This window comes from Dermacentor variabilis, chromosome 4 (assembly GCF_050947875.1).
Source record: "Dermacentor variabilis isolate Ectoservices chromosome 4, ASM5094787v1, whole genome shotgun sequence".
Classification (NCBI taxonomy): domain Eukaryota; kingdom Metazoa; phylum Arthropoda; class Arachnida; order Ixodida; family Ixodidae; genus Dermacentor; species Dermacentor variabilis.
Window position 1 is genome coordinate 31,898,746 of NC_134571.1, and position 26,665 is coordinate 31,925,410.

The window sequence follows — 26,665 nt, forward strand, 5'->3', positions numbered from 1 at the left end:
GGCAGGTTGCCAAACAGCAGCATTACTTCATTTACTACTTTCCCCGAGAACTCACGCCCTCCTGAAAAGTTTCACTTACGACTAACCCTCCCGAATTCAGAAATGCGCCTTAACTTGAAGCCCATGCTCGGCTTCGTCAATATTACGCATGTGATGAACGTGCCCAAGATGCTCATTGCATTTCCTTGGCCGCGTTCACTTCAGGCATCTACTTGACCAAGTGAAGCATGGGCTTCAAGTTGAGGTGTGTTTCGGGATACGGGGGTGAGAGAGTCGAAGCCAAATTTTTTAGCCTTTTTTTGCCACAATTCGACCTTACAGATACAATAAAGACAGTCAGTGTGACAAGGAAGTTCAGTGCCAGAGACAAGTGTGGGAAAGAGAGAGCAGATTCTTTCGTCGGCACGCGAAGAAGCGTCTGGCAGAAGGCAACATGCTCTTGAGGTTGATGCCTCTACTGTTGAGGTACGTCACACTTATAGTGGATCCATCTGAAGTGAGCGTATTTCTGACGGCAAACTGAAGCAGCCGTAACATCAACGTACCCTGTATGTCTTGTGTTTCAATCCTACGCAATCTTTCGTCGTTTCTGTATAGCGCCTGCTTGTATTAACTTGCGTGAGGAATGCACAACTCGACTCCAACTGCAGAATAAGATAATTCGTATTTGTAAGTTATTGTGCTAAGTGCGACGTTGATTAATCTATTGATTGGTTTTGTTCTACGCCCCAAGGTTGCATGTGTGGTATACGAGAGACGTCCTAGAGAAGGAATCCGGATTGATTTCTGCTATTTGTGGTTCTTAAAGTGCGCCGAAATCTCGGTGTGCGAGCATCTTTCATTTATTGTCCTTTGTAATGAAGTCACCGCAGTATTTTCGTTCTTGCATTGAGTAACAGAACGGGCCATAGCCTGCCATATACTATGAATGGTAACGAGACGCTAAATATTTATGATTGCAACAGGCCAAGAATCGAGCCACGTGAAGCGCTGGGCTCGCTTCTCTGCCATAGAAGTAAAACCTCAGGAAGCGGTGTAACTTTTAGAAAAGGTGTAAAAAGGTATCTAGGCTACGTTCTGTTGCAGTAGTCATGTCCGTCCAGGTGTGGTGTTTACGCATGCTCTTTTAGAAACTACAAACGAACGAACGAGGTTATCAATCGCAACGCTACTGATTCATAATGCCGCGCGAAATATTCTCGCAGGCTGACTCCTTGCTTGAGATAAAATCTGTAGTTACAGATCAAAATATTTTTAGGCCTTTAAATGGCACAAAGCTATATAACTTTAGGTGTTTCTACGAATTAGTGCAAACCGAGATTGTGTTCTGTCGCCCAAACTCGCTCTGAAAGGGAACCCCTAAATTTTACATTTTTCAAATTCTGGAAGTTTGTCTGACATTATAGGACCACAACTGAGTATTCTCGTCCTAATACGGTACCAATGCATTGCAGAGTACTTACGCTGCGTCACAAAACTGTTAATGCAGTATACAGACCGGCCTCGCTTCATGACAAGTGTTACTAGTGGAGCCGTGATACATTTAGAAACACTGAAATTTCGGGTCGCTCATTGTTTCTTACGTGAAAGTTTAAAATTTCTAAAAAAAAATCAAATGAAATGCAACGTATACTCTTAAAACTAACTTTCAGTGGGCTGTGGTGCAAGAGCATGTTACATCTTTTATTTTACATATCTTACACATTTTCATACCCTCTATTGGAAAAATTTAGAACCCTTTCATTTCGACACCATGACAAGGTCTCAACGTCAGGTATCAATGACCTTCAGTTGATAACTGATTGGAGGACGTGCAACCGCAAGGCACAGGAAACTATATATCCTTGTTAGAAGGGACCAAAATGTGTTTCATTGTATACGCACCTTATTACTTCGCATGAGGCATGTGCTCGTGCAACAGTTTGCAAAAAGCAATATAGAAGCCTCACTTTCAACAAACAGACGTTAAAATACGTCTAGCAGTATCTTTCGTGCTCGAATTAGATTTTGGTATGGTCGCACGAGCATGCAAGTGGGACTGAACGATTGATTTCTTACCGTGTTTGTAATTCGAGCATTTCTCCGCGCAAGTAGCCGCCTTTATCGCGAACGATAGCTGCGGACTCTCAAAGAATCCTCTGTGGTCACTACAAATACTCGTGATCTGTACGATGGCTTTCTGTCAGCTGCGGCACTAAATACGTTGTCCACAGAAGCACTTCTCACAGTTCGCGGAACAGACGGGCTGTCGTGCAGTTTTCGTTTCTTTGGTGTGAACACTAAAATGAGATTCCAAACACGTTCTTATATTTAACTACTCCGTGAACAAACACATGCAGCACAAAGCTATATATAACGAGCGGAAAGGAGAAGTGATGATCTCTATCTGAATATGCACGGGTTAGGTTAGAACAGCTTTAGTTCACAAAGGAAAAAGAAGGTGTAAAAACAAATTTCATGGGTAATATGTGCCAACAAAGCTCGTTCACAGTACATTAAAATTTGGAAAGAAATTGTCGGAGAAGATAAGTTTCTTGAAACCAAGGAGTTCATACAAGTGGCACAAATTTCTCTTGCAAGCGGTTTTTCCACACCGAAGTACCACTTTCATATATTTGTTTTATTATTAAAGCGGTAGAACTTACACGGTAGCTCGAGGCGTATTCATACCGTCAGCACCACCGTCGCCGGTGTGCTGTCCGGCTATCGACTGCGCATGCCTGGCCCTAGTGCATGAAGGTTAGAGGGTCTCCAGTGATGCTGTCATGCTGGTACAAGCGTTGTGCCCATCCGTGCACTATATGTACACTATATCGTTTCTGCTTAGCTCCTAAGTATAAGCTTGCCTGAGGAGTAAGCGTACAACTAAAGTTATCTAATATTCCACAAGGCGTTTGGCTAACGCCGACGGTTTCCCGTCGATCTCACCTCGTGCGCCACCGAGGTGCGACGCATGCGACGCCACTGGTGGCGCTCTTCATTACGCGAGCTGTGTGAGTCGCCTGGTAGCCGGAGGGACGCTGTTTCTTCTGCGGAGTACCGGTTACCTCGCTTGATGCATCGCCCCAACATGTCGCACCCACGTATAGTTAGAACGCCGTTCGTGGGTTTAAGCTCACCGCTAAACCTTGCTATCACTGTCAATACATCGCAATTCGGGAGGAACTGGCGTTTTCTTTTAAAATGCGCGTTGTACAAATTTTGTAGATTCAAAGACGGTATTCGTCCATGTTACAGTTCGCTTACTTTGCATTAAGTAGCGCATTGTGCGTTATCTTGATGACGCATCTTAATCTTTATTACTGCCATTAAAATGATCAATAGTAATAAAATCCTCCATATATTTACTCAGACCGTAAATGTTAGAATACAGTATGCAGTTTGAAAACTACCGTGTGCTAACAATTTCGCCGTATCTCCAAACGATTAAATCTAGGAAACTCGCAAAACGAAATATGAAAGGTACTGCACCACCCACACATGCAAAGGGAAAGAAAGAAAAAAGCATAACTGCGAGTCGGCCTAGTTGGAACAGATTCATTTTTAAACAAACTTGTTTTGCGCAAAACGGAGCGACAAAAGGAGCGATACAAGGACAAGCACTAGTCCTTGTGTTGCTCCTTTTCTGTGTCCTTGTTTGTTTTGAGGAAAAATAGTTTGTTTAAGAAAGAAAAAAAGACACAATGACCAACAACTAATTATTCTGGCACGTTTGTCAATTTTTGTCTTCTGCAGTGTTGCGTGCTGTCAAGCCCAAAATTTTTCAACGAACGCATTTGGTGACTCAAGCCAGGCAAGAAATTCCACTGGTAAGAGCATGAACGAAAAAGTTGGGCGTTTTTAGCCTTATCAAATCGGCATTGCTCAAGCACTGCGATTACCGCGCATACCAAGTTCTGCTCGCCAGGCTAAATTAAATTATGGGGCTTTACGTGCCAAAACCACTTTCTGATTATGAGGCACGCCGTAGTGGAGGACTCCTGAAATTTTGACCACCTGGAGTTCTTTAACGTGCATCTAAATACATGGGCGGTTTCGCATTTCGCCTCCATCGAAATGCGGCCGCCGTTGCCGGGATTCGATCCCGTGACCTCGTGCTCAGCAGCCCAACACCATAGACACTGAGAAACCACGGCGGGTGACCGCCAGGCTGTCTTGTACAGTACAGCCGACGCAGGGGCACTTGACAGCTGAATGATACCGTAGTTGTAGGGTTAACTGTTATATAAACGTTACCGCTAATCCTATAGGGTTTTTTTATATTAATGGACAGTTCTAAAGTAGTGCACCAAAAATGTTTGAGCACAGTAGAACAAAACTGCCCACAAAGAACCATTCTGTAAGTTCATTCTGTAAGCTGATCAGTCTTACGGACTCTTTGAATTTTCACTGGTGCAGAATTGAAATAGGTTATAGTGTTGGCGCAGTCAGGGACGTGTTATTCCAAAATGTAAAAACGAAAGCATGCCGCTGTCACCTATATTTTCTCGCAGTACCTTCTGAGGTCACAAATTTTAAGCCTCTGACGGAGTTAATTAGGTGTCTATCAATGAAAAAAAAAAGAAGCTTCGTTAAATTTTAAAGCCAGCAAGTACTCAGCCTGGAAAATTAATGAGCTTTTATGTCGGCCAATATCGCCGCAATAAGAGAAAATGTGGCGAAATCCGAGGAGCCACATTGATGCTATGAAATTCGCAGTCATATTGCGAAATCCGAGAACGGAAGTTTCGCCATTAGCTTCAATGCTACTTCCTTACCCCGAAGTAAAACAAACATATCTCAATAATTAAGTTAGAAATGCAAACTAATAAACTACTTTCTTAGTGCCTCTACAAACAAAATTTACCAAATGAGCTTCAAGGTAAGCTAAACACTAATTGTGGCTGCATTCTTCCTAGGCTACAAAAAGCAATGCCAACTGGCAAGCATAGCGGATCGCTTCGACTGCTATCCAGAGCCTGGATCTTCACAGAAGGATTGTGAGGCCCGGGGTTGCTGCTGGAGCGCGCTAGGTGACGCCTCCCCAGATGGACAGCTTACCATTCCCCACTGCTACTACCCCGCCGACTATCAGGGATACGTGCTCGATGGCTTAGAACACTTTCCGGATCGCATCTCCGCCAAGCTCCGCAGGATAATTCCTTCGGGCATCGACAAGGACGTGCAGTCTGTGGCAGTGAACATCGTCTTCTACGAGAACGACACAGCCAGGATAACGGTGAGCGCGTTTTGGCATCAAACGGTACCCAGTCATGCTTCGACGTGGAAGATTCGCATGCAAAATCACGCATAGACGAAAACGCTGTATGCCTCCAATATTTTGACCAAAAACAAAGAACAAGCTCAGCTTATAAATTCCGCGGGTTTGGCAACGCCCAAGGTAGCTAAAGGCCCTATTCGAGCGCCGTAAATGTTTCGCTGTCCTTGGCGAATATGTGTGCGAGCACCCGCAGGTGGCATGAAATGCGCAAATAAATAAAGGAATACATCATGAGCCATTCCATTCTGTGAAGGTGGTTGACCAGCGAAGGTGTTTAGCACACGACACGGAGGTGACGCATAACTTTGAACAAAGGTTCGAACTCATTTACTGTCTTGATGGGTGGTCATCGTGACGAAAGGTACGCACATTCATTTATTGTTTTGTTTGGTGGTCATTATCTTACTGGCAAGTGCAATCAGATTCCTTTCGATCTCACTCAAATCGATGGACGATGGATGGAATCGAAATCGATGGATCTCAAATCGATGGACGTACGCCACTGGGTGATCGGTTGTGCCGGATCAGTGTGGCATCGCAAGGAATATGTCTGCAACACGGAACGCGTGAACCGCTCCCGTTTCGGTACCGACACATCCACATCGAAATCACCGACAACGGGGATTTGATGTGGGTGTGTCATCAGGGACTATGAGTCATTGCATTTTTTGCTTGCTCGCGGGTTATGAGCCATTGCTCACGGGGGCGTGAGGCATTGATAATGACAGTTTTCGACGTGCTGTTCTGTATGTTGTATGCGTGAGTAGAAAGAATTTAAGCACTGTTCGGTTCACTTTGCTAAGTGTTTGTAGCCTCTGCCTTACGGGGCCATGAGCCATTGCATTTTTTGCTTGCTTACGGGAGCATGAATGCTTACGAGGGTATGGGCCATTGATGATGATATTTCTTGTTCACGGAGAACAAAAATGCATGGAACCCTAGCTATATACAGCTGCACTGTAATAATTCGTTATAAAATCAACAGTAATTCATAATCGGCGCTTAGTGGACCTCAGCGGATTGGTGGTAATAAATTCAGTGAAAGCTGAGAGAATGCTCACTTACTTTGGGTGCTATGACGGACGGACGGATGGACAGATGGATGGATCGATGGATGGATGAATGCTATGAGCATTCCCGTTAAAACGGGGCGGTGGGTTGCACCACCAAGCCCTTTTTCTTATTTTCCCTATGGCCTTAGCTATACCTTTTTGAGAGAGTGAGAGAGAGAGAGAGACTGAGAGAGAGAGAGAAAGAAAGAGAGAGACAGAGAAGTGGTTCGGCGTGAGAAAGAAAAGGTTGGCGCTGTCTTCTGCAGCCCTCGAGGGAGCACGGCTCAGTGCCAACGCAGACTCGCAAGTTGTACGCGCCACTGGCGCAGAAAACTACGAAAATCTTACTGTAGTTCTTCAAGTCAACAGATCTTTTCGAACGTTTATAGACTTTGTGTGCACATCCACCTGCATACGCGCAGCAAGTGTTCGTGTTCTTTCACTTCCATCGCTCTTCTGTCCCTTTCCCCCTGTGTAGGGTTTGCCCTACCGCGGGCCTGGTTAACCTTTTCAGCCTTTCCTTTCCTTCTCGCCCTCTCTCCGTCAGGCCTGCAGTACTTTTGAAATAAGTGTCGACAAAACGCGACCCTGACAGATTGGCGTTTTACGCATTATTTTCCCGCATATACTTCGATAAGTTATCAGAGAAAATTTAAGTAGGACGACCAAATACTTCGTTTCGGATAAGGGTGACTAGGGCTATAGTCTTGTGGTTTCTGCCAGACAGGCGCCGCCTGAGCAATCTCAGACTACAAAATTTTTATAATTTGTACATATGTTATCATTGCAGCTCGCGAACATAATTAATGTGCCATTAATATTTTGATTTTTGATTTGATTTTGATTTTTGATTTTGATTTTTATATGAGCCATTACTATATTTGCTAGCAGGGCAATAAAAATTAAGTTTTGAAAGAAGGCATCTCGTTTTGCTAAGAATCCTTTCTCGTAACTACATGTGAGCTGCTGCGGTAGCCTAGAGGCTATGGCGTGTCGCTGCTGAGCGCGAGGTCGGGGGTTCGATCCTGGCCACGGCGAATGCATTTCGATGGGGGCGAAATGCAAAAAACGCCCGTGTACTTAGATTTAGGTGCACGTTAAAGTACCGCAAGTGGCCCAAATTAATCCGGAGTCCCCAATTACGGCGTGCCTCATAATTAGAACGTAGTTTTAGCACGTAAAACTCAAGAATTTAATTTACCTACATGCGGCCACATGCCAATGGTGACGCAGAAAGTGAGCTTCATGGGGTACGTCCATCGGTTGTAACAAATAAAGCGGCAGTCAGGCTAATTACATATTGTTACGTGTTTTCCAGATTCTGGATTCTAATCAGACACGGTTCAGGCCACCTGTACCACAGATTCCAGAACGGAAATACACTGGTAGCCGGCTTTACAACGTGAGCATCTCGAAAGATGGCCAACTAAGAGTCTATCGCCTCGATCGTCATTCAACTACTATGTAAGTTGACATTTGCGTCAATAATAACACAGAAGGGTTCGAAGCACGCGTGGCTGATTCAGTAGCGTTGTCATTAAGAAATGTGTGCCCACTGACATGCAGTGCCTAGCCCTTGCGCAGACCATGGTCGATGTATACGACATGCGGACAGACCAGCAGAGTACGCACTCAAAACTATTCTATAGACGGATACAAATTTGAAAAAAAAAGGGCGTTTACTCCTCGAAGGCGGATGCACACGAGCTTCCACCAATGGGCGCGCACTCTAGACTGACGTCATGAGCCCGACGGCCGGTGACCCCGCCGATGGAGATGGCAGCCCACGCTTCGAACTGGGCCGAATCGCGTCAGTCGTGTGCGTCTGCCCCCTCGTCAGAGTGGACTACCAAACTGTTTGTGGTGGTGTATCATGCCGGAAGTATTATTGCGAGCTTACGATGCACCATTCGTGCCGCGTGCGTTTATTCTGAGCCGTGATACGGCGACAAAAGATTGCAGCGAGCATTGCTGACGGTGCGCTACACGCTTCGTCTGAAAACAGGATCCCGCGGCGACACACTGTTAAAAACAAACATGCTGCGTGTTTGTTCCATGGTGTTTCGTTTTGTTCCAATGTGAAGTTACGACGAGAAAAGTTCGCCAAAGTCTTGTGCCTACTGTTAGCGGCGGGTGTGTTCATGTACTATGTCGCTGTACGAAAAAAAAAAAGATAGTGAGAAGGAACGAAAAAGGGATAACCTATCATATTTTTGAAGATAAGCTTGTGATAACACAAAACCAAAAATATATAAATATTATGCTATCTAAAACCAAGAGTCCAACCAGTCTCCTTTGCCGGTAGCCATTCATGCGCTACACCCATTTTAATATTGTGGCTAGCATCATGTCCAACCAGTATTCTTTTCCGGGAGCCACTCACGTGCTACACCCATTTTAATATTGTGGCTAGCATCATGTCCAACCAGTCTGCTTTGCCGGTAGCCATTCATGCGCTACACCCATATTAATATTGTGGCTAGCATCATGTCCAACCAGTCTGCTTTGCCGGTAGCCACTCATGCGCTACACCCATTTTAATATTGTGGCTAGCATCATGTCCAACCAGCCTGCTTTGCCGGTAGCCACTCATGCACTACACCCATTTCAAGGCTGTGGATAGTATCATGTCCAACCAGTCTCCTTTGCCGGTAGCCATTCATGCGCTACAGCCATTTTAATATTGTGGCTAGCATCATGTCCAACCAGTCTGCTTTGCCGGTAGCCACTCACGTGCTACACCATTTTAATATTGTGGCTAGCATCATGTCCAACCAGTCTGCTTTGCCGGTAGCCATTCATGCGCTACACCCATTTTAATATTCTGGCTAGCATCATGTCCAACCAGTCTGCTTTGCCGGTAGCCACTCATGCACTACGCCCATTTCAAGGCTGTGGCTAGCATCATGTACAACCAGTCTGCTTTGCCGGTAGCCACTCATGCACTACGCCCATTTCAAGGCTGTGGCTAGTATCATGTACAACCAGTCTGCTTTGCCGGTAGCCACTCATGCACTACGCCCATTTCAAGGCTGTGGCTAGTATCATGTACAACCAGTCTGCTTTGCCGGTAGCCACTCACGCGCTACACCCATTTTAATATTGTGGCTAGCATCATGTCCAACCAGTCTGCTTTGCCGGTAGCCACTCATGCACTACGCCCATTTCAAGGCTGTGGCTAGTATCATGTACAACCAGTCTGCTTTGCCGGTAGCCACTCATGCACTACGCCCATTTCAAGGCTGTGGCTAGTATCATGTACAACCAGTCTGCTTTGCCGGTAGCCACTCACGTGCTACACCCATTCTAATATTGTGGCTGGCATCATGTCCAACCAGTCTGCTTTGCCGGTAGCCATTCATGCGCTACACCCATTTTAATATTGTGGCTAGCATCATGTCCAACCAGTCTGTTTTGCCGGTAGCCACTCATGCGCTACGCCCATTTTAATAATGTGGCTAGCATAATGTCCAACCAGTCTGCTTTGCGGGTAGCCACTCATTCACTACACCCATTTCAAGGCTGTGGCTAGTATCATGTCGAACCAGTCTGCTTTGCCCGTAACCACTCATGCACTACACCCATTTCAATTCTATGGCTAGTATCATGTCCAACCAGTCTGCTTTGCCGATAGCCATCTCATGCTTACATCTACTCTCGATCACGGGACAGCATATTTTTTCTCATAAGGACAACGTCGCCGCTACCGACGCAGGCACCGACGGCGGATTTTGCGACACAGGGCCCTTAACGCCATCGCCTTAAAAGGACATCGCTTTGACATGGAACAATTCATGGAATAAGTTAAGAGATTGGAGGCCATTCTTAAGTAGGTGTCGAAAGGTGGTTCTCCTATGTTTTCTAGGATTGGTTGGACGAATGCATTCACTTACTGGGGAGCACACAGAAAGTGATAAAAAACAGATAAATAATTTTCAGAAATGAGAATTTCAAAGCATCAGTCTCAGTCTTTATTTATTAACCCTCGTATATCCATGTATGCGTAAGGCGCGGACTTACAGGCGACGTCGCTAGACGACGCAGCGTGCGCATAAGGAAGCGTGAGGGAGGTGCGTTGGCCGAGATAACCTAAGACTATTTCAACCTCTTATTAATCCAAATCGATCATTATATATATATACAAATAAAGAACTGTCTTCACCCGTTTCCCTTCTTTTCCAGTTTCCACACGAACCTGTCACGCCTCGTGTTCACTGACCAGTTCCTTCAGCTTTCCATACTTTTGCCATCGGACTACGTCTATGGCCTCGGTGAACAATGGAAGACCCTTCGCCGAAACGTCAGCTGGACGAAACGTTTCTCCTTCAACCGCGACCGACCTCCTTTGGTCTGTATTCACGTCAGCAGTACTCATCCAAAGAAAAAGAAATACTGCGTATTGGCGTTGTACACGTTCGGTCGAGTAGTGTTCCAAAGCAATCCACGTTTCGTGTCCGTCTCACTGATTCGCGAGCGCGGAAGCTTCGAAACCATAAATCAATGAGATTAGTGAAGTAATGTGAAGTGGGGGGGGGGGGGGGGGCTTTGGCCGAGCTGTCTAGGCGTTATTGTTATCCGACAGTAGTCTATATGTTCTGCGAGCGAACGTTTTCTGGTAGAGCTTAAGCTTTCAGACTCTGTGGTCGCTGTGCCACGGTTCAGGGGAGCGCGTGATCCTTCGGTTTGAGACGCTAGCGCTGCCCTGCTCATGAACGTGGTTTCTCAACCATGTTTGTAAGGGCGATTTGGCTTAAGAGGTAAGCGTGCAAAGTTGTATAAAATACGAAAATCGTGACAGTAGGTTTATATATCAAAACATTTCATTGAGTTCTTTTTTTTTTAATCTCTGTAACGCTATGAAACAAAAGTGTACTCTTATATGGCATATGTGCTTGAAAGGCGGCGACTGCGATGAATATTAATCGTCACAAGGGCATCTAACTCCGGTGATTGCTATAAAATGCTGGTAATTTATGAGATTTCGATCAAATTTTTCTGTTCGCAAACAAGGAACACTTCAAATCGCTATATTCTTTTCTCGTCGCAGCAAAGGTGAAACTTCCACGCGTTTCATGCATTTGTATTCGCTTGCGATAAACCTCACTTAACAGTGGCTAAAACAAGGTTGTGGGTATCAGCGCTGCCTAAAATAAGTTTCTCGCTCATAGCAGCGGCAGACTGCATTTACCTTGTTTATGAAACTACGTTGCCCGAGAGTTACACTTAAATAAGCGCACGCTTGCTCACAAAAGTGTGGGCAACGTGCGCGTTATGAGAATGATAAATTTACTCGCAACGTCAAGAACGCAATAGTAAATCCAAGGATCCACTCTGCGCATGCGCCATACGTGGTATAATGCTTGCGCCTGGACCTCTACACGCGAAAGCACGACCCTGAGTTCGTTCGTTTGTTTCTTTATTTTCATTAAGGGTAATTTCTTTTCAGCTACGTGTTTTTTAATATTACTGACGAATTTGAGTACGCGTATAAATTGGAACCCAGCAAGTCTTTCCGCGTGCAAGTGCAGATGCATTCTCATATTGATGATGAAAACTTCTTGTACCTTCTAGCGTGGCAAGAACATCTACGGCACACAGCCTATCTTGCTTGGAGTAGACAACGACCGGCAGGGATACGGAGTGTTCCTGCATAACAGCAACGCTTTGGGTGGGTTTCCTCTATTCAGTCTCTTCCTCTTGTGAATGAACTGTCCCAAGTGGTGGCCCAACAGAAAATATGAGATTTACAGGCTCTTGCAGTAAGGTGTTTAAGTGCATTGCAAGTATACCGAACGATGCAGAAATTTCTTATATTTACGTAACGTTCGTCGGCCACTGCGTTTTATATCCTTAGACAACCCCAGGGGGTCAAAAATTATCCGGAGTCTCCAACTACGGCACGCATCATAATAATATCGTTGTTTTGGCACGTAAAACCCCAGAATCCAATATATAGATATAGATATTATTTTGTAGGCAGCGACTTGATGAACGGCCAGGGTTTTCTCAAGGTGAGAGTTAATACTAGAATAACGAAGACTACGATAACTGTCTGATTAAAAATCGCGCTCGATCAAAAGCGACAAATAAGTACTGAGCGTAAGCAAACGGCGGTCGAGGATCTACAACATTTTGTAAGCCATAAGCGTAGGCCGATATAGACTACTGTGACGCATTGTTTATGCGCAGGTGCTTACAGCCCTGAAGATACTCCTGACAATGTCATTAAATAATTGTTATCGACAACAAAAAAGCAACGTTACACAGATAATAGCAATGACGATGACCATGAGACATTTCGAGCCACTGCTCTCTTGATCCAGAGGTGGTGCTGCAGCCCACGCCTGCTGTCACGTTCCGAGCACTGGGCGGCGTGCTGGACTTGTTCGTGTTCGCTGGCCCGACGGCGGCCAACGTGGTCAGCCAGTTGCAACACGTCGTGGGCATGCCCGCAATGCCTCCCTACTGGGGCCTGGGCTTCCACCTGTGCCGCTACGGCTACAACACGCTCAACCGGACTAGGTACATCATGGAGATGAACATCAAGGCCGGAATTCCACTGGTATTTACACAAATGGTGTCTTTTCCTTCGAGTGTGTAGAGGGAGTATATCTTGACTGCTGGGGTAATTGGTGGAACATTATGTAATGGTGGAGCGCAACATGACCAGCGTTCGCCCTGTGAGGTCATTTTTTCTGTTTATTTCGTTGCCGTGCCATTCTTTCGCTAGCCCTACGACAACATAGAAAGGGACTAAAACATTTATCGTAGATGTTCCGGTTTCTCCTCTTCTGAGATGTTTTGCATAGGCGCTGGTTGATGTGCGATGTGTGTGACATGTTTTTGATATAACCTTCTCGGGTAGTACTGACTCGAAAGCCTGACGCATAAGTAGAGGTAAGATAACGCACAGGAAAAGATTTAATTTGTAAGACTATGCATTCCTAGACCTGTTTCTGACCAAAAGGAAAGACAGGAACGGAGAATGACAGTTGTATATATTCTTTTCTCTCCGTGTTTGCAGGTGTGTGTTTAACAAATCTGATGCAGTGTACTTGTACATTCATGAGCAAGCATCACTGCAATATTGGTGCTAGCATCAGTTTATGTAATTTTGTTTTACAGCTTAGAACATCATAAAGCTCTCTGAGATAAGCATATTAAATTTCATCATGATTTGGAAATTGGAAAACGTTACAGAGCTCGTCCCGTGAAATTTATGCCTCCACTGGCACATCGAGTCACCATAGAAGTATTCTTTTTAAATGCATTCATGTAAGAGAACATTCGTTACATTGTCACGTAAATACCTTAGAAATATGCTATTCTCTTTTCTTTTGCGACGTCAAGGACACACAATGGAGCGACATTGACTACATGATAAGGCGGAACGACTTCACTTACGACAAGGACAGGTTCGAAGGGCTTCCGGAATTCGTCCGTGAGCTCCACGCTTCTGGCCGCCACTACGTCATGATCATGGTAAGTGGTTTAACGAGCACCTTGAATGCTTGCCCATCTGAAAGCATGTTGTTTGAAGATGCATGGTTTCAGGCACTAATACATCAAAAACATGTCTATTTTCCCACAGGATCCCGCAGTGAGTGGTTCTGAAGCACCCGGAAGCTACCCTCCTTACGATGACGGGCTTGTCATGGGTGTCTTCGTCAAAAATATCACGGGAGGCATTGTTTACGGAAAGGTATCAGTACGGCGCCCTACTAGAGCGTTTAGCCAGCTTGACGCGCTTCTCTAAGGCTGAAAAATAAAAATTCCGGACAAAACTCGGAGGTCTGCATATATGAAGAAGCGCTCCTATGAGCCAAAATAATATTGTATATTGTTCAGCGCGTTGAAACAAAGCTTCTTAAGAAGGTTGCAAGAAAACGTGTCACAACCAAACAGTGACAATTAAAAGGGCAAGGACAAATGGGCCATTATTTCATTAACAAAGACAAAGCCATTTAGTAAGAATGTTCTGATCAAGCTTCTTATGGCATATGTTCATCGGGGCCATAATTAATTCTAAACTATCGAGGCAATTATTCACCGAGTGAAACCCACTTAGCTTAATTTTTTAGCGAAGGCATGCTACAAGACACCCACAGTCAAGGTTCCTTAGGACAGCGGAGAGAATTTGTTATTCAAAATTTTTGAATATTCGCACCCATCTACTAAGTTGCTTCGCATTGAATTGCGATTGGGTGCAACACTGTGATATATAATATAAGGCTTCAAAAATTGCAACGTAAATATGTTTGCCATCTTTACTCATAGTTCCGTATTTAATTAGTCATTGCTCGCAAATTGAGTAGCTCTTCAGGGTACTAATAGTAGTAAATATAATCATAATTGGTATAATCATTATGACCAGAAACATCAGAAGCGTTTTCGCACGCCCACAGCATGACGAAGGTAACTAAATCCCTGCAATGCAGACAAAGTATGTAGCTGCCACACCTTCCTTGAAATAATTTGCGAAAATAAAAAGAAACTAGATTTGCATGCACTTTATAGTTTTCTTTCTTCTATATCAACTTGCTCAAAAAAAAACCTTAGTGCTTCGTAAAAGATTCGGCCCTAGTTTACAGCTCAACGCGCGAACACATAGCTTAATCGCTGGGTTGTATTACAATCATTATTGCACACTTTTGCTACAGGCACATTGTTTCCGACCAATGCCAAGCAGTAGAAGTGTCCAATGGACATATATATTTAGGTTACACAAACCCTTGAATCTTGCTCTGCCAAGTGAAGCAATGGAAGGCGTTGTGAACTTAGATTCTACCGTGACCCTGGTGCTGGCGTGAAGTTCGCCAACGGCATTGCAATGAACAGCTAGTTGTAAAGCCTAATCTTAATCCTGACGCTGACCACTGACCCAGCTTTACAGCGTAAATTGAGGCGGTTATGATGACATTGGGACTTTTTCTTCAATATTATGTTATGCGCCTTCAAGTTGTACTTAAAATAAGCGAGATAGCTTGGAAAGGTTGCGTTCAACAAGTGCAAGGGTGTAAGTGTGCTGGGCTGCTAAATGCGCAGTCAGTAATGTGAGGCTTTCATCTAACGGCAGCTACTCTAGCATCACCCTGCATTCTGCACTCGACAGGTTTGGAATGAGAAGAGCAGCGTGTTCCCTGACTTCAGCCACCCCAATGCGACGGCCTACTGGATGAAGCAGTTCGCCAGGTTTCACAATGAGGTTCCTTTCGATGGCGCCTGGATTGTGAGTATTCCATTCACTTTCTCTCTCAGTTGAAAGATTAGGTAAAGTATATTCCTTCCGGTGCTCGGAATATCGTGGCTGAGTGTAACTCTTGCCCTAGTATGATCCGATTCTGCAGTTCACTGTTCTGTTTTCAGTGAAATATATATTAGTTTCTTGTCGCATAGCACTGCATACTTTAATTTCATAATCACCTGCGCGATGGCACTAAGGAAACGTCACTAATTTAATGACAACAATGAATTTCCTGAGGAGTGCCCTTCGAGCAGCATTGGGGCACCTGGACGACAGGCCTTTCACAGATGAGAAGATCTTGTGCTCCTGGACTCGAATGCCTGCTATGTGCAAGGCCCCAAATGCGCTGGTGCGTTTCTCCAACATGATAGTGCACAAAGTCGTAAGTAGCTGACACGCGCGAATATCGTGCATGGAAGAGAATGAGTGAAAAGGAAAAGGCAGGGAAGTTGATCAGCAAAGATCGCACCCGATTAGTTTCCATAACATTATGGATGAGAAAAGAAGGCAAGGAAGATAAGGTGAAGAGAGGAAGTCAGTGCGCACACAATTGCAGAAAACCGTTCACTTGCAGAAAGCGTTCTGAAAGCATACTGTTGTTTAAATTGCCCTGTACTAGCACGCACAAAATCTGGACGTTTCCTGAACACTAAAGGATTGACTACCACCTAGAATGAGCGCTCGTTTTGTGACGTTCTCTTTTTTCTCCCGAGTCATAAAGGTAAATTCTATGCCTGGGGTTGTGTTATGCGACATTTTGTGCAATGACGAGGGCTAAATTAAGTTATGTATGACATATGATTCAGTTCACGGCCGGAATACAGTTTTCGCCATGTACTCTTGTATCGACAGTCACTCAACCCTACGGGTAAAATGGTGGAGTTTACTTTTCTGAACCCTTCTATGAATTCACTGGCTTCATCAGCTAGACATCTTTACACTTACACATGGACGTAAATGTTCACGGTAGTGCGCTGTACAAAAACACACAGACAGACCTCCAAACTTCAACTGCCGCGATGTAATCATTCGGGAATATTTGTACAGAAAATGCGCTTAAACTTCATATCAGTGAAACATCAAATGATCACATTACATATCTCTGCCACAGTAAATGGCCGAATCTTTGCCGTTCTTCTGTTCTGGTGCCCTCACTTGCGCAGCAAAATGGAGATAAAGAGAGCGAAACCTTATTAAAGGTGGTTAAATAAGTAAAGAAAACCCCTGTGGAGCGAAAGGGAACAATAGGTGCTTGTAGAAGGCTAGTCTGTGCGGTCCGTTGTACACAACACATAACGCGCTTGCATGTGTCAGAACGAACGAACCTGCTACGGCAGTGAACTACAAGGCCGATATCAAGGCGCGAAAAACAGGGACAGTCGCTTTCTTATCATGCAGGACATGAATGAGCCATCCAATTTCTACGACGGCCACGAGGACGGCTGCCCTCCGAACCAGAAAGAAGATCAACCGCCGTACGTTCCAGGCGAAGAGAAGCTGTGCACAAAGACCCTTTGCATGAGCGACCGTCACTACATCTCGTCTCACTACAATGTCCACAATATCTACTCCCAGCTGGAGGCCAGAGCGACGTACAAGTATGTTGATACAGAGTAAATGCAAAATGACTGCAGTATGCAATTGCATGAAACGCGAATCTTTGACAATATGTTGCACCGAAACTTGCTGGTATGCATATGGATAGTTAGTCCGCAAATTAACAAGCATGGCCACATTTTGTTATATCACTTTAGGGTTCTTTGTAGGTTTATTTAAGCATTGCATTATTAAGCAATGCACTAAATCTCCGACTACACGACGCATAACACTTACCAAAAAGGGATTCCGGCTGGCTATGCGAATGGCTATGGGATAGCTATGGGATGGCTATAGCTAAAGTGACTATGCGAATGACAGGCTGTAATCTGTTATTTTTGTCATGCTTAGAGCCCTCGTTCAGATCCACCAGAAACGACCCTTCATCATTTCCCGGTCGACATCACCAGGACAATCTGTGTGGTCGGGCCACTGGTCTGGAGACATCAGCTCTTCGTGGGAGGATATGAAACTCAGCATTTCCAGTGAGCATTGAACGTTTTAAATTATGATTAACGCTATATAAGACAATACAGACAAGGACAGTACAGATGCTACCTGTGGTCTGCGCGCAAGCAATCGACTAAAAGCTTCCAGCACTGCCTCAGCCATCCAATGTAACAAAACACACGACACCAGTATAAAAAAATCGCACATGCTTCCAAAGAAGAAGACTTGAAAATCTTGCAGATTAGCTTGACTTGGTCACGGAATGGCATGACAGCCACGAACAACGTGAGGACTTGCACAAGCAAAAGACCTCTTCTTAAGCAATACTCTAATAATCTTGCGTGGCATGTGGCAGTGGCGATATGGCTCTGGAATGGTGTAGTTTGGTTACAGGATACTGAACACATAGAAGGCCCAATCAAAAGGGTATTCTTCAATTCGAACAACGAACCAACTTGCCCAGTGGCGCGTATTAATCAGTATTAAACGTGCCAATAAAATATGCGCGTGATAGTTGGTACAACGTTTTCAAAGATAAAAGAAGTTGAATAACAGGATCACGCGATCATCGGGTTCAATCCGAGCTGCCATTTCAAAGTGTGTTATGTTCAAGAAACAAGGACAAATACGGATGGCCTAAAAACGGTATTTTCAGTTACACAGAGGTGCCAATGGCTGCCTCCCGAGACAGACCGAGTAGTATTTATTTATTTATTTATTTATTTATTTATTTATTTATTTATTTATTTATTTATTTATTTATTCCCGTACATCACAGGTTCCTATTGCAACATTATGTGAAGGGGGTTATACAAAAAACTGCAAGATCGATAAGATGGAGCGAATGTTTTCGAGTTTTGCTATACAAGTAATCAGTACGTTATCAACACAAAACACACAGAGAAAAAAAACAACAATTGAACAACAAACAACAAAACTGTTGAATGCACAGGTCATGTTGGTTAGTATTGATTAGCGTAGTAAATGCAGATACGAAACTCTTGCTCAACGCGAATGCTGTAGTAAGACCAGGAAAAGTAAGACTTTTAGTACCAATCAAACATACAATGGCTATGTAGCTCGTCATGGTAACCAAACTCTTCCGATTGCGCGTGTACTGATGGCCAAAAAGTACAACACTGTGCAGAATTTTATTGCGTGAGAGTGTGAGGGTGTGGAAGTGTGCCTATGTGCAAATGTCAGTACCTTAAGCAAAATTATATACACTAAAAGCCCTGTATAATTTCATCTTCGTAACGTGGCTAGATGGTGTTAGAATATTGAATCCAGTCTAGCTCTTAAGCAAGCATTAAGATATCCTGGTCTTTGTTATGGATATACCAATGGCATAATCGAAGAGTGCGTTCTTCTATCAGACACTAGCTGCCTTCTTGTAAAAAAAAAATATTTTCTAAAGGCGTGAATTCGACTTCCAGATATCTTGAGCTTCGGCATGTACGGAATGCCATTAACGGGGGCAGACATATGCGGCTTCAACAGGAACACGACTGTCGAGCTGTGCGCCCGCTGGCACGCACTGGGAGCCTTTTATCCATTTTCCAGGAATCACAACTCGGACGATGCAACCGTAAGTTTTCACATTTACAATGTTGGAAGTTTTACGAGGCACCTTCTTCCCTTCAACTTCTCTATAAAAGGACTTGATTATGCATCGATAATAGCAGTGCACGTTTCATTTCTTCATAATATATGCACGTGCTTCTAGTGCATCATTCATTTAAAAAGTTTTGGGCCTCTCACCTATTGTGCTACAGAGTAAACAGCATCGTAAAATTATATTTTGTACATAAATTTGATGAAATTTGCAATAATGCGCACAAAATACTCACAATCCTGTCAAAAAGCTTGTTCGATTACCTTTTCGTTTACAATACAGCCAACAAATGTAACCACCTCCATACCTATTACCACCGGAACAACCGATGTTATTGAATTAAGGCTGCAGTTGAACATCATTTGTATTATTATCAGCTGCATTGTTTTCTTGTTGTATTGTGTATTTGTCACCCACTCCCTTCCTTGCAGCTTTTGGAGCTTGAATGAATTCAAGGAAATAAGTTGTCACGCGTTTTTTCTGCTTCTGAATTCTCAGAAGGCTCTTAGCGAGAAAAGAAAACAACGGTAATATGTCTTAGCGCATAGGGCTACTACAGTTGGGCTGCAGAGCACGAGGTCGCAGGATCGAGTCACGGCCATGGCGGCCGCATTTCAATGGAGGCGAAATGCGAAAACACCCGTGTACTTAGATTCAGGTGCACGTTAAAGAACCCCAGGTGGTTAAAATTTCTGGAGTCCTCCACTACGGCGTGCCTCATAATGAGAAAGTGGTTATGGCACGTAAAACCCCATACTTTAATTTTTTTAGGGCCCCTATAGTTTCCAACACTATCTGATGATTCCGTTGCGCGTAATATTAAATTAGATTAAATGCGTCTACCAAAGCAGCACCTCAGCTATGGCAGACGCGTCAGTGGCGCGCTCCTACTTATTTAAGTACACCAGGATACACCAGATTCAATTCATGAAATTCCTGATGCGCAGACGTTTTCGAGCTTATGCTACCCTGAGCATGTATGTGCCTCTGCGGCCGGAGATCCACCCGCGGCTTGATGGTAAACAGAAGGGGGGCACAACCAGCGATACATTAAGGCACACTCAAGGAAGGCACTAAATTAGCTTACATTAATAAAGTACTCTTTAGGAACTACATTTTTGACGATTTGGCTTAAATAGGTTGATTATTAAAGCAAAAAATTACGGTCAATTTTTGTTTCCAAGCTTACGGTCTCGTTGGTCACGTGGGTCACGTGGCGGTGGTCTCTGCCTGCGTCTTGCCGGGCGGAAACCTAATCAGTGTGCTGCAAACCGCGGTGCCAAAGGTCAACAGCTACGTGCGCGTAAACGCGAAGCGTGGCACAAAACTGTCAAGATTTAACAAGAACGTCAGCGTTTTCTCGCACGTGCTCATTTTATACAGCATGCACTAATTTCTTCGTTTCGTTTTAGATATCGCTCGACTCTGGAAGAGCGACGTTCACTAAGCACGCTGCTCATCTTTTCGCGCTGTCACTGCAATTGGTGCATTTGGGTGCCTGCACGAAAACATTGCGTAAAGGCTTGGCTATTCCGTTTAAAACTGATGTTTGTAACCTTGCGTATTTGATGCTGCCGACTGTCAGCAAAATTTCTTTATTCGCAGGACCAAGACCCTTTCAGCCTCGGCGAAACCGTGATCGAAGCTGCATCAAAGAACTTGCGCATCCGTTACATGTTGATTCCTTACCTGTATACGCTGTTCTACAGAAGCCATGTCTACGGAGAGACGGTCGCCCGGCCCCTCTTCTTTGAGTGAGTGGAAAATGATCAAACGCTTTCATTTCCCAGTTGAAAAACACAACAGGAAATTTTCACAGTCTGTCGTATTTTGGGACGTTGTTTCTGTAGTTCTGTTGCCTGTAGTTCTGTTGTCTGTAGTTCTGTTGTTCTGTAGTGTGACGTCCTGTAGTAGAAAGTTCTGTAGTTCTTGATCAATATTTAATTAAAAATTGACAGAGACCTCCTTAAGGCTATGTAAATTTGTTAGTACAAAAAAAGAAAAATATAAAAGTAAAAAAAAATGAAAAAAAAAAGCCGTCGCCGCCCAGGATTCGAACTTGCGACCTCACGATTCCGAGCCCGGCATCTTACCACTGCACCAGTCCTGACATGCTGTTCGAGTGTGCATTTTGGCCATGTCAATAGTACGACGTGCTGATGCGCTGATGTTTACATCCAAGAGCCAAGATCCGCTATCACTCCACCGCGTCAAGTGCCGCCTCTCTAGAAGAGCAAGAGTGTTCGTACCATCGACAGGTACATCGTGGAGTGCTAGAACATCGATTTTGGTGTACGATATCCATATTAAATAAGAAATTCAGAAATAGACAACGTTGACTTTTAGGGTTATTACTGCTAGTTTCGACAGTTGTCTCTCGTTCTTTACACTTTTGAGCGCGCATATAATTCGTGTGTTCAATGCAAAATAGCTACATAAACATTCGTGGATGAGAGTTCTTTCTGACAGCATACTGGCTTCTCACGGCAGCACTGTACCAGATTAATGAGACTCGAGCGAGGCAGCTATTCACGCAACTTTGTGGAATAACCCAAATCTTCTTTTCCGCTTCGCATAAGCTTGTGAAATATTCCTGGGAAATTAACTAATGTGTCAGTGTAACAGCACATGTAAGTCCACAGGCCTGTGTGCCACATCTTACCAAAAAAATAAAACGGATACGCAGCCATTCCTGCAGATGGTATGATTTTGATCAGCGGCCGATCTTGAGGAGGCCGGTAGGGCGTTGCTGGTGCCGCGTCGTCACGGCACAATTATAACTATTCGCCACGTCGACTTTAATACCGGTGTTGGTGCCATCAGCATTGCCGGCTTCAGAAAAGCGGGATTTAATACCGCGCAAGAGAAAAGTACAGTGTACACCACCGATGCGAAACTAACATACAATTTTAAAGGGCCGCGACGGAAAGCGCTTCTGTTGCGACTTCGGAACTCTTGGCCGTCGCGACCGAATGCTTCTGCTGCGACGTCAGAATTGGTGTCGTAACGTCGGAGTCGCTGTCAGGATATAAAGCTGTTGTTCCGACTTCAGAACTCTTGTTGTCGCGACAGAATGGTTCTGTTGCGACATCAGAATTTCTGTCGTAACGTCAGAAATGTCACTCAATTAAGAAATGTCAAGAACTGCTGTCGTACAACAGAATTTCTGTAGTTGCGACAGGAATTCCTCTTGTCTTTTTCAACTGGGCACTACAGAAGCTTGTCGCATCGCACAATTTCAGTGCACTTCTGTTGTCATCATTGGGTACATGTTGCGACGATAGGTTTCCGTTGTGGAACAGTTCTCTGTAGTACAACAGAAGTTTGTCCATTACTTCAGGAACACTTCTGTTATGACAACTGGGGGCCTGTTGCAATGATAGGTTTCTGTCGTACAACAACATTTTTCTGTAGTACACCAGAAGTTGGTCGCATTACTTTAGGAACACTTCTGTTGTGACAAAATGGGGGCCTGTTGCCACAATAGGTTTCTGTAGTATTTCAACAGCTCTCTGTAGCACTACAGAAGTTTTTCGGGTTACTTCAGGAACATTTCTGTTGGGACAACAGGGTGCCTGTAGTGATGACAAATTTTTCTGTAGTACTACAAAAATCTGTTGTAGAGCTTCAGCTTTCTGTTGTAGCAACAGACATACGACAGACTGTACTTCTGTAGTCACAACAAGACATGTCTGTTGTACATCAGAAAAGTCTGTCGCTGCATCAGGAATCTGTAGTTACTACAGAAAAATCCTGTTGTACAACAGAAATTTCTGTAGTACTGAACACAACCTCTGTTGTCATTTTCAACTGGGTTTGAATTAGAATTCATGAATCAGATACAAAATCATCTATCACAACTGTCATGGCTGCTAAGAGACTCGTTATTAGGCAAATGCCAATACATAATTTGTCATCTTCTTCCTCGGTTTGTATGCATTGTTTCCTGGGGTGGCTTACACGATCATTTAATAAAGAAAAATAAAAATATTTTAATACCGCGTTATAAAACGCTCCCTAGATCAGCATCGCTTTGCATCTATAGCCAACAGTTCATTAAAAGTACCGGTGGGAAAATTTCACACCTGCTGCTGTTTTGCCTTGAGCGGACGTGCGTTACTTGTCTTGATTGTGCGTTACTGTGTCTTGATGTGATTCTAGCTTCGCAGCATTAGTATTTTATGCCGAGTTTAGAGGAAATAGCGCAGTTGCCACGCTTTGAATATTCTGTTGCATGCAGATTCCCGGACGATCCCCAAACTTACGACATCGACGAACAGTTCATGTGGGGATCGGCCTTTCTGTTCAGTCCGGCACTGTACCAGGTAAGCAGTGGGTTCCATACTAATCTGTTTCAATACCAGCGAGAGCAGTATATACGCGAGGCAGCACGGTGCCGTAAATAATTTCAGCAGCCGTTTTCTTTCTGGCTTTCGACGTCCGAAGTCGCATTGATGATGACGTGCCACAACGCTGAATTTATTTTGTTTCATCAAGTCGGACGCTCTGCGTTCTAAATGGTCAGGCTTTGCAAGAGTAGTGGCAGATATAGCAAAGCATATCGAGATTTCGAAGCATTCAGGAAATGGGAAAATTCAGAAAGGAGATTGAATTCATAGTAAAGTAAATAACTCGCCCACTTTTTCAACTACTGTAGACAGCCGATGAAAATATACGGAAACAAGAAAAGGAGTAAATACAACGTGAGCCGATTGACAGTAGGTAACACAACAAATATGCTGAACCGCAAGGCGGCTGGAAAGTAACGAATTCGGCTAACCTCCATGGTTAGGGCCTACGGAAGGAGTGCTTTACAGCTTTTCAAGGCAGTGCTCGCATAACTTTAACGAGCGAAGGTGGCAACCGTGTGGCCATCTGTGCACGAACTACCGGCACAATGTAAGAAGCGCAAGCTAACGCAGCGAGGATTGCGCTGCAAGTGCGAATGCGAAACTCTTTGCGATCGTGTATGTGTTGAAATACTCCACGTGAGAAAGGATGACATGCAGTGTTAACTCCCTACGTGATCCAATGATTTCCACCTTAGAGATCTTAGATGCCGTCTGAATTGAAACTGCTTATGCTTCGAATTGTGAGTTATTCTCGTGGGAGGGGGGGGGGGGGGACTCACAGAAAAGAACAGAGAAGCCCTTTGATAGGGAAGCTACACAGACGAAAACTATTGAATTTCAAACTTCAAAGATGTGTCACAAAAATCAACCGATCTATAATTGATAATCAAGCTTCATTGGTGATGTTCTATGCAACCAACTTTATACTCCATGTCACAATGTGAGTGCAGAACTGCAGAAGGTACGAGCCGCACACAAGAAACATCCTTGCACTGCGGTATATAGTTCCGGGCTTAACTGGCTGATTATTGGCTCCACTAGAGATTGTTATTTTTGCTCGCTACAGGACACGGTAGAGCGATACCTTACATGTTAGGACCTTCGCGTATGCAGGTCGGATACCGAAATTTACTGCGGCAGTTACTACCGGTAACCCTAGCAGCCACCTTACTCGTGGCAACATGGTAGCGCCTATACAGCGCAGATCACCCGCTTCGATCCGAATTCGTGCTTGTTCCTGGCTCTCCGCCCTGTCAACAAGAAACAAGCCGCAAAATCCGTCATTGCTAAGCCTTATCTCAAGCTGGGTCAAATAATTAGGTACCTTTTTCGTAGCTCTTGCGATCGACTGTTTGTTTTCACGTTTCTAGGACTACAGACACGGCACCGAGCCGTAAAACTCGTTTGGTTTCTAGTTAGCAGATGGTTTCACAGCATTAGCAGTGGTGATGCGTTGACGATGCGGAAGACTATAAAAGCCTTATTGTTCACTACATCATTAATTTACTACCCCGCTCTAGCATGGTACGTGATGATGGAGTCGAGCAAACGCCAAGTAGACGCTTAACAGACACTTTGGCGCAGGTGAATATTTGCAAGGGCATTCACGCGTGCTATATACTTGCTCAGGAGGCTGCAAGAAAACCGCAGTGAAATCGTACAGGTAAAGCGAAGCCCTGCTGTCGCTTTCATGTAAACACAGCTTAATTGTGGTTCATCATCATCATCATCAGCCTGGTTACGCCCACTGCAGGGTAAAGGCCTCTCCCATACTTCTCCAACTACCCCGGTCATGTACTAATTGTGTCCATGATGTCCCTGCGAAATTCTTAATCTCAACCGCCCACCTAACTTTCTGCCGCCCCCTGCTATGCTTCCCTTCCCTTGAAATCCAGTCCGTAACCCTTAATGACCATCGGTTATCTTCCCTCCTCGGGCGCTATAACGTAAAACTATTACAAACTTCTCTATTCCAATTCTGCAATCAGCCCACCGCGATTGGTCAAAAACTTTTTGGACCACCCCCACTTCACCTGTCTGTCACGCGACGGCATGAAGACTGCGACAGCTCCCCATCTAATATCACGTGTACACACTGATTATGCATAATTTGACCGGACAAGACAAAAATAGTTATTTCTTATTCCACGCCTTCTTGCCATTAGCCCTCTGCTATTGGTCAAAAGTTTTCGGGCTGCACCCACTTCACCTGCCTCTCACGCGACGTCACAAAACAGCAAAAAATTACTGCGTCAAACTGACGCGTACCCGTTAAAGATGCATTAATATGCCGTACAAAACTGAACTTTCTTCTGAATAGCAGCAGGCTGCCCCGTTCCGAAAGGAATAAAAGATGGCTGCCGCCGATCGCTTCGGCACTGGCTACTCGCCCCTGCCGGAAAGCATGGGTTTATTTGCGCGCAATAAAGTTTATTGCGTGGCCGTGTAACGGTTTCGAGAACTTTCGGCACGTTTACGACCTCGTTCTGCCAACTCTTCTTTCCTGAGGATCCGTTTTAGCGTCATTCTTAAGGTTCCGTTCCATGCCGCCGGGATTGTCGACGAGCCACCGCAAGCTAAGTAAGAGAACGCGGACCAATCGCAGACGCCGGCACCACCCTCTTCATCCGGTTATCGATATTCAGTGCAGTGGCTCGGCCCCAGCGGATCCCTCTCCACTTGAGCATGCTCCTCGCCTCTGGTGAGCCAATTAGATAAGACAAGCCGCTCAGTGCAGGCAAGGTTATTCGTTTTTCAAGCAAAGAAAAGTTACCTCCTATGAACGAGGAGAGCATCTGATTGGTTTGTTCAGACAACCCTGCGGGTTACCGCCCGATGCTTGCGTCGGCGGTTACGCAAATTTGACGTCAGGAGTTTGGAATAAAAACATATTGGAATAGTTTTACGTTATACGGCCCCTCATTACATGTCCTGCCCATGATCATTTCTTTTTCTTGATTTCAACTAAGATGTAATTTACCCGCGTTTGTTCCCTCAACCAATCTGCTCTTTTCTTATCCCTTAACGTTACACCAATCATTCATCTTTCCATAGCTCGTTGCGTGGTCCTCAATTTAAGCAGAACCCTTTTCGTAA

The 26,665-nt window shown here is 44.6% G+C and overlaps 1 protein-coding gene across 1 annotated transcript in view; it reads left to right on the forward strand.

Annotated features, from left to right (window-relative positions):
* The first annotated feature begins 332 nt into the window (after nt 1-332).
* Nucleotides 333-26,665, forward strand: part of LOC142578882 (lysosomal alpha-glucosidase-like) — a 38,027-nt gene continuing 11,694 nt past the window's right edge. The window contains exons 1-15 of the mRNA XM_075688553.1: nt 333-465; nt 3,736-3,809; nt 4,899-5,218; nt 7,631-7,776; nt 10,495-10,660; nt 11,884-11,980; nt 12,636-12,874; nt 13,663-13,794; nt 13,904-14,014; nt 15,425-15,541; nt 16,955-17,154; nt 17,504-17,637; nt 19,039-19,190; nt 20,823-20,971; nt 23,458-23,542. Of these exons, the coding sequence (XP_075544668.1) occupies nt 434-465; nt 3,736-3,809; nt 4,899-5,218; nt 7,631-7,776; nt 10,495-10,660; nt 11,884-11,980; nt 12,636-12,874; nt 13,663-13,794; nt 13,904-14,014; nt 15,425-15,541; nt 16,955-17,154; nt 17,504-17,637; nt 19,039-19,190; nt 20,823-20,971; nt 23,458-23,542 (2,154 nt within the window). The 5' untranslated portion in view covers nt 333-433. The remainder of the gene's footprint in view (nt 466-3,735; nt 3,810-4,898; nt 5,219-7,630; nt 7,777-10,494; nt 10,661-11,883; nt 11,981-12,635; nt 12,875-13,662; nt 13,795-13,903; nt 14,015-15,424; nt 15,542-16,954; nt 17,155-17,503; nt 17,638-19,038; nt 19,191-20,822; nt 20,972-23,457; nt 23,543-26,665) is intronic.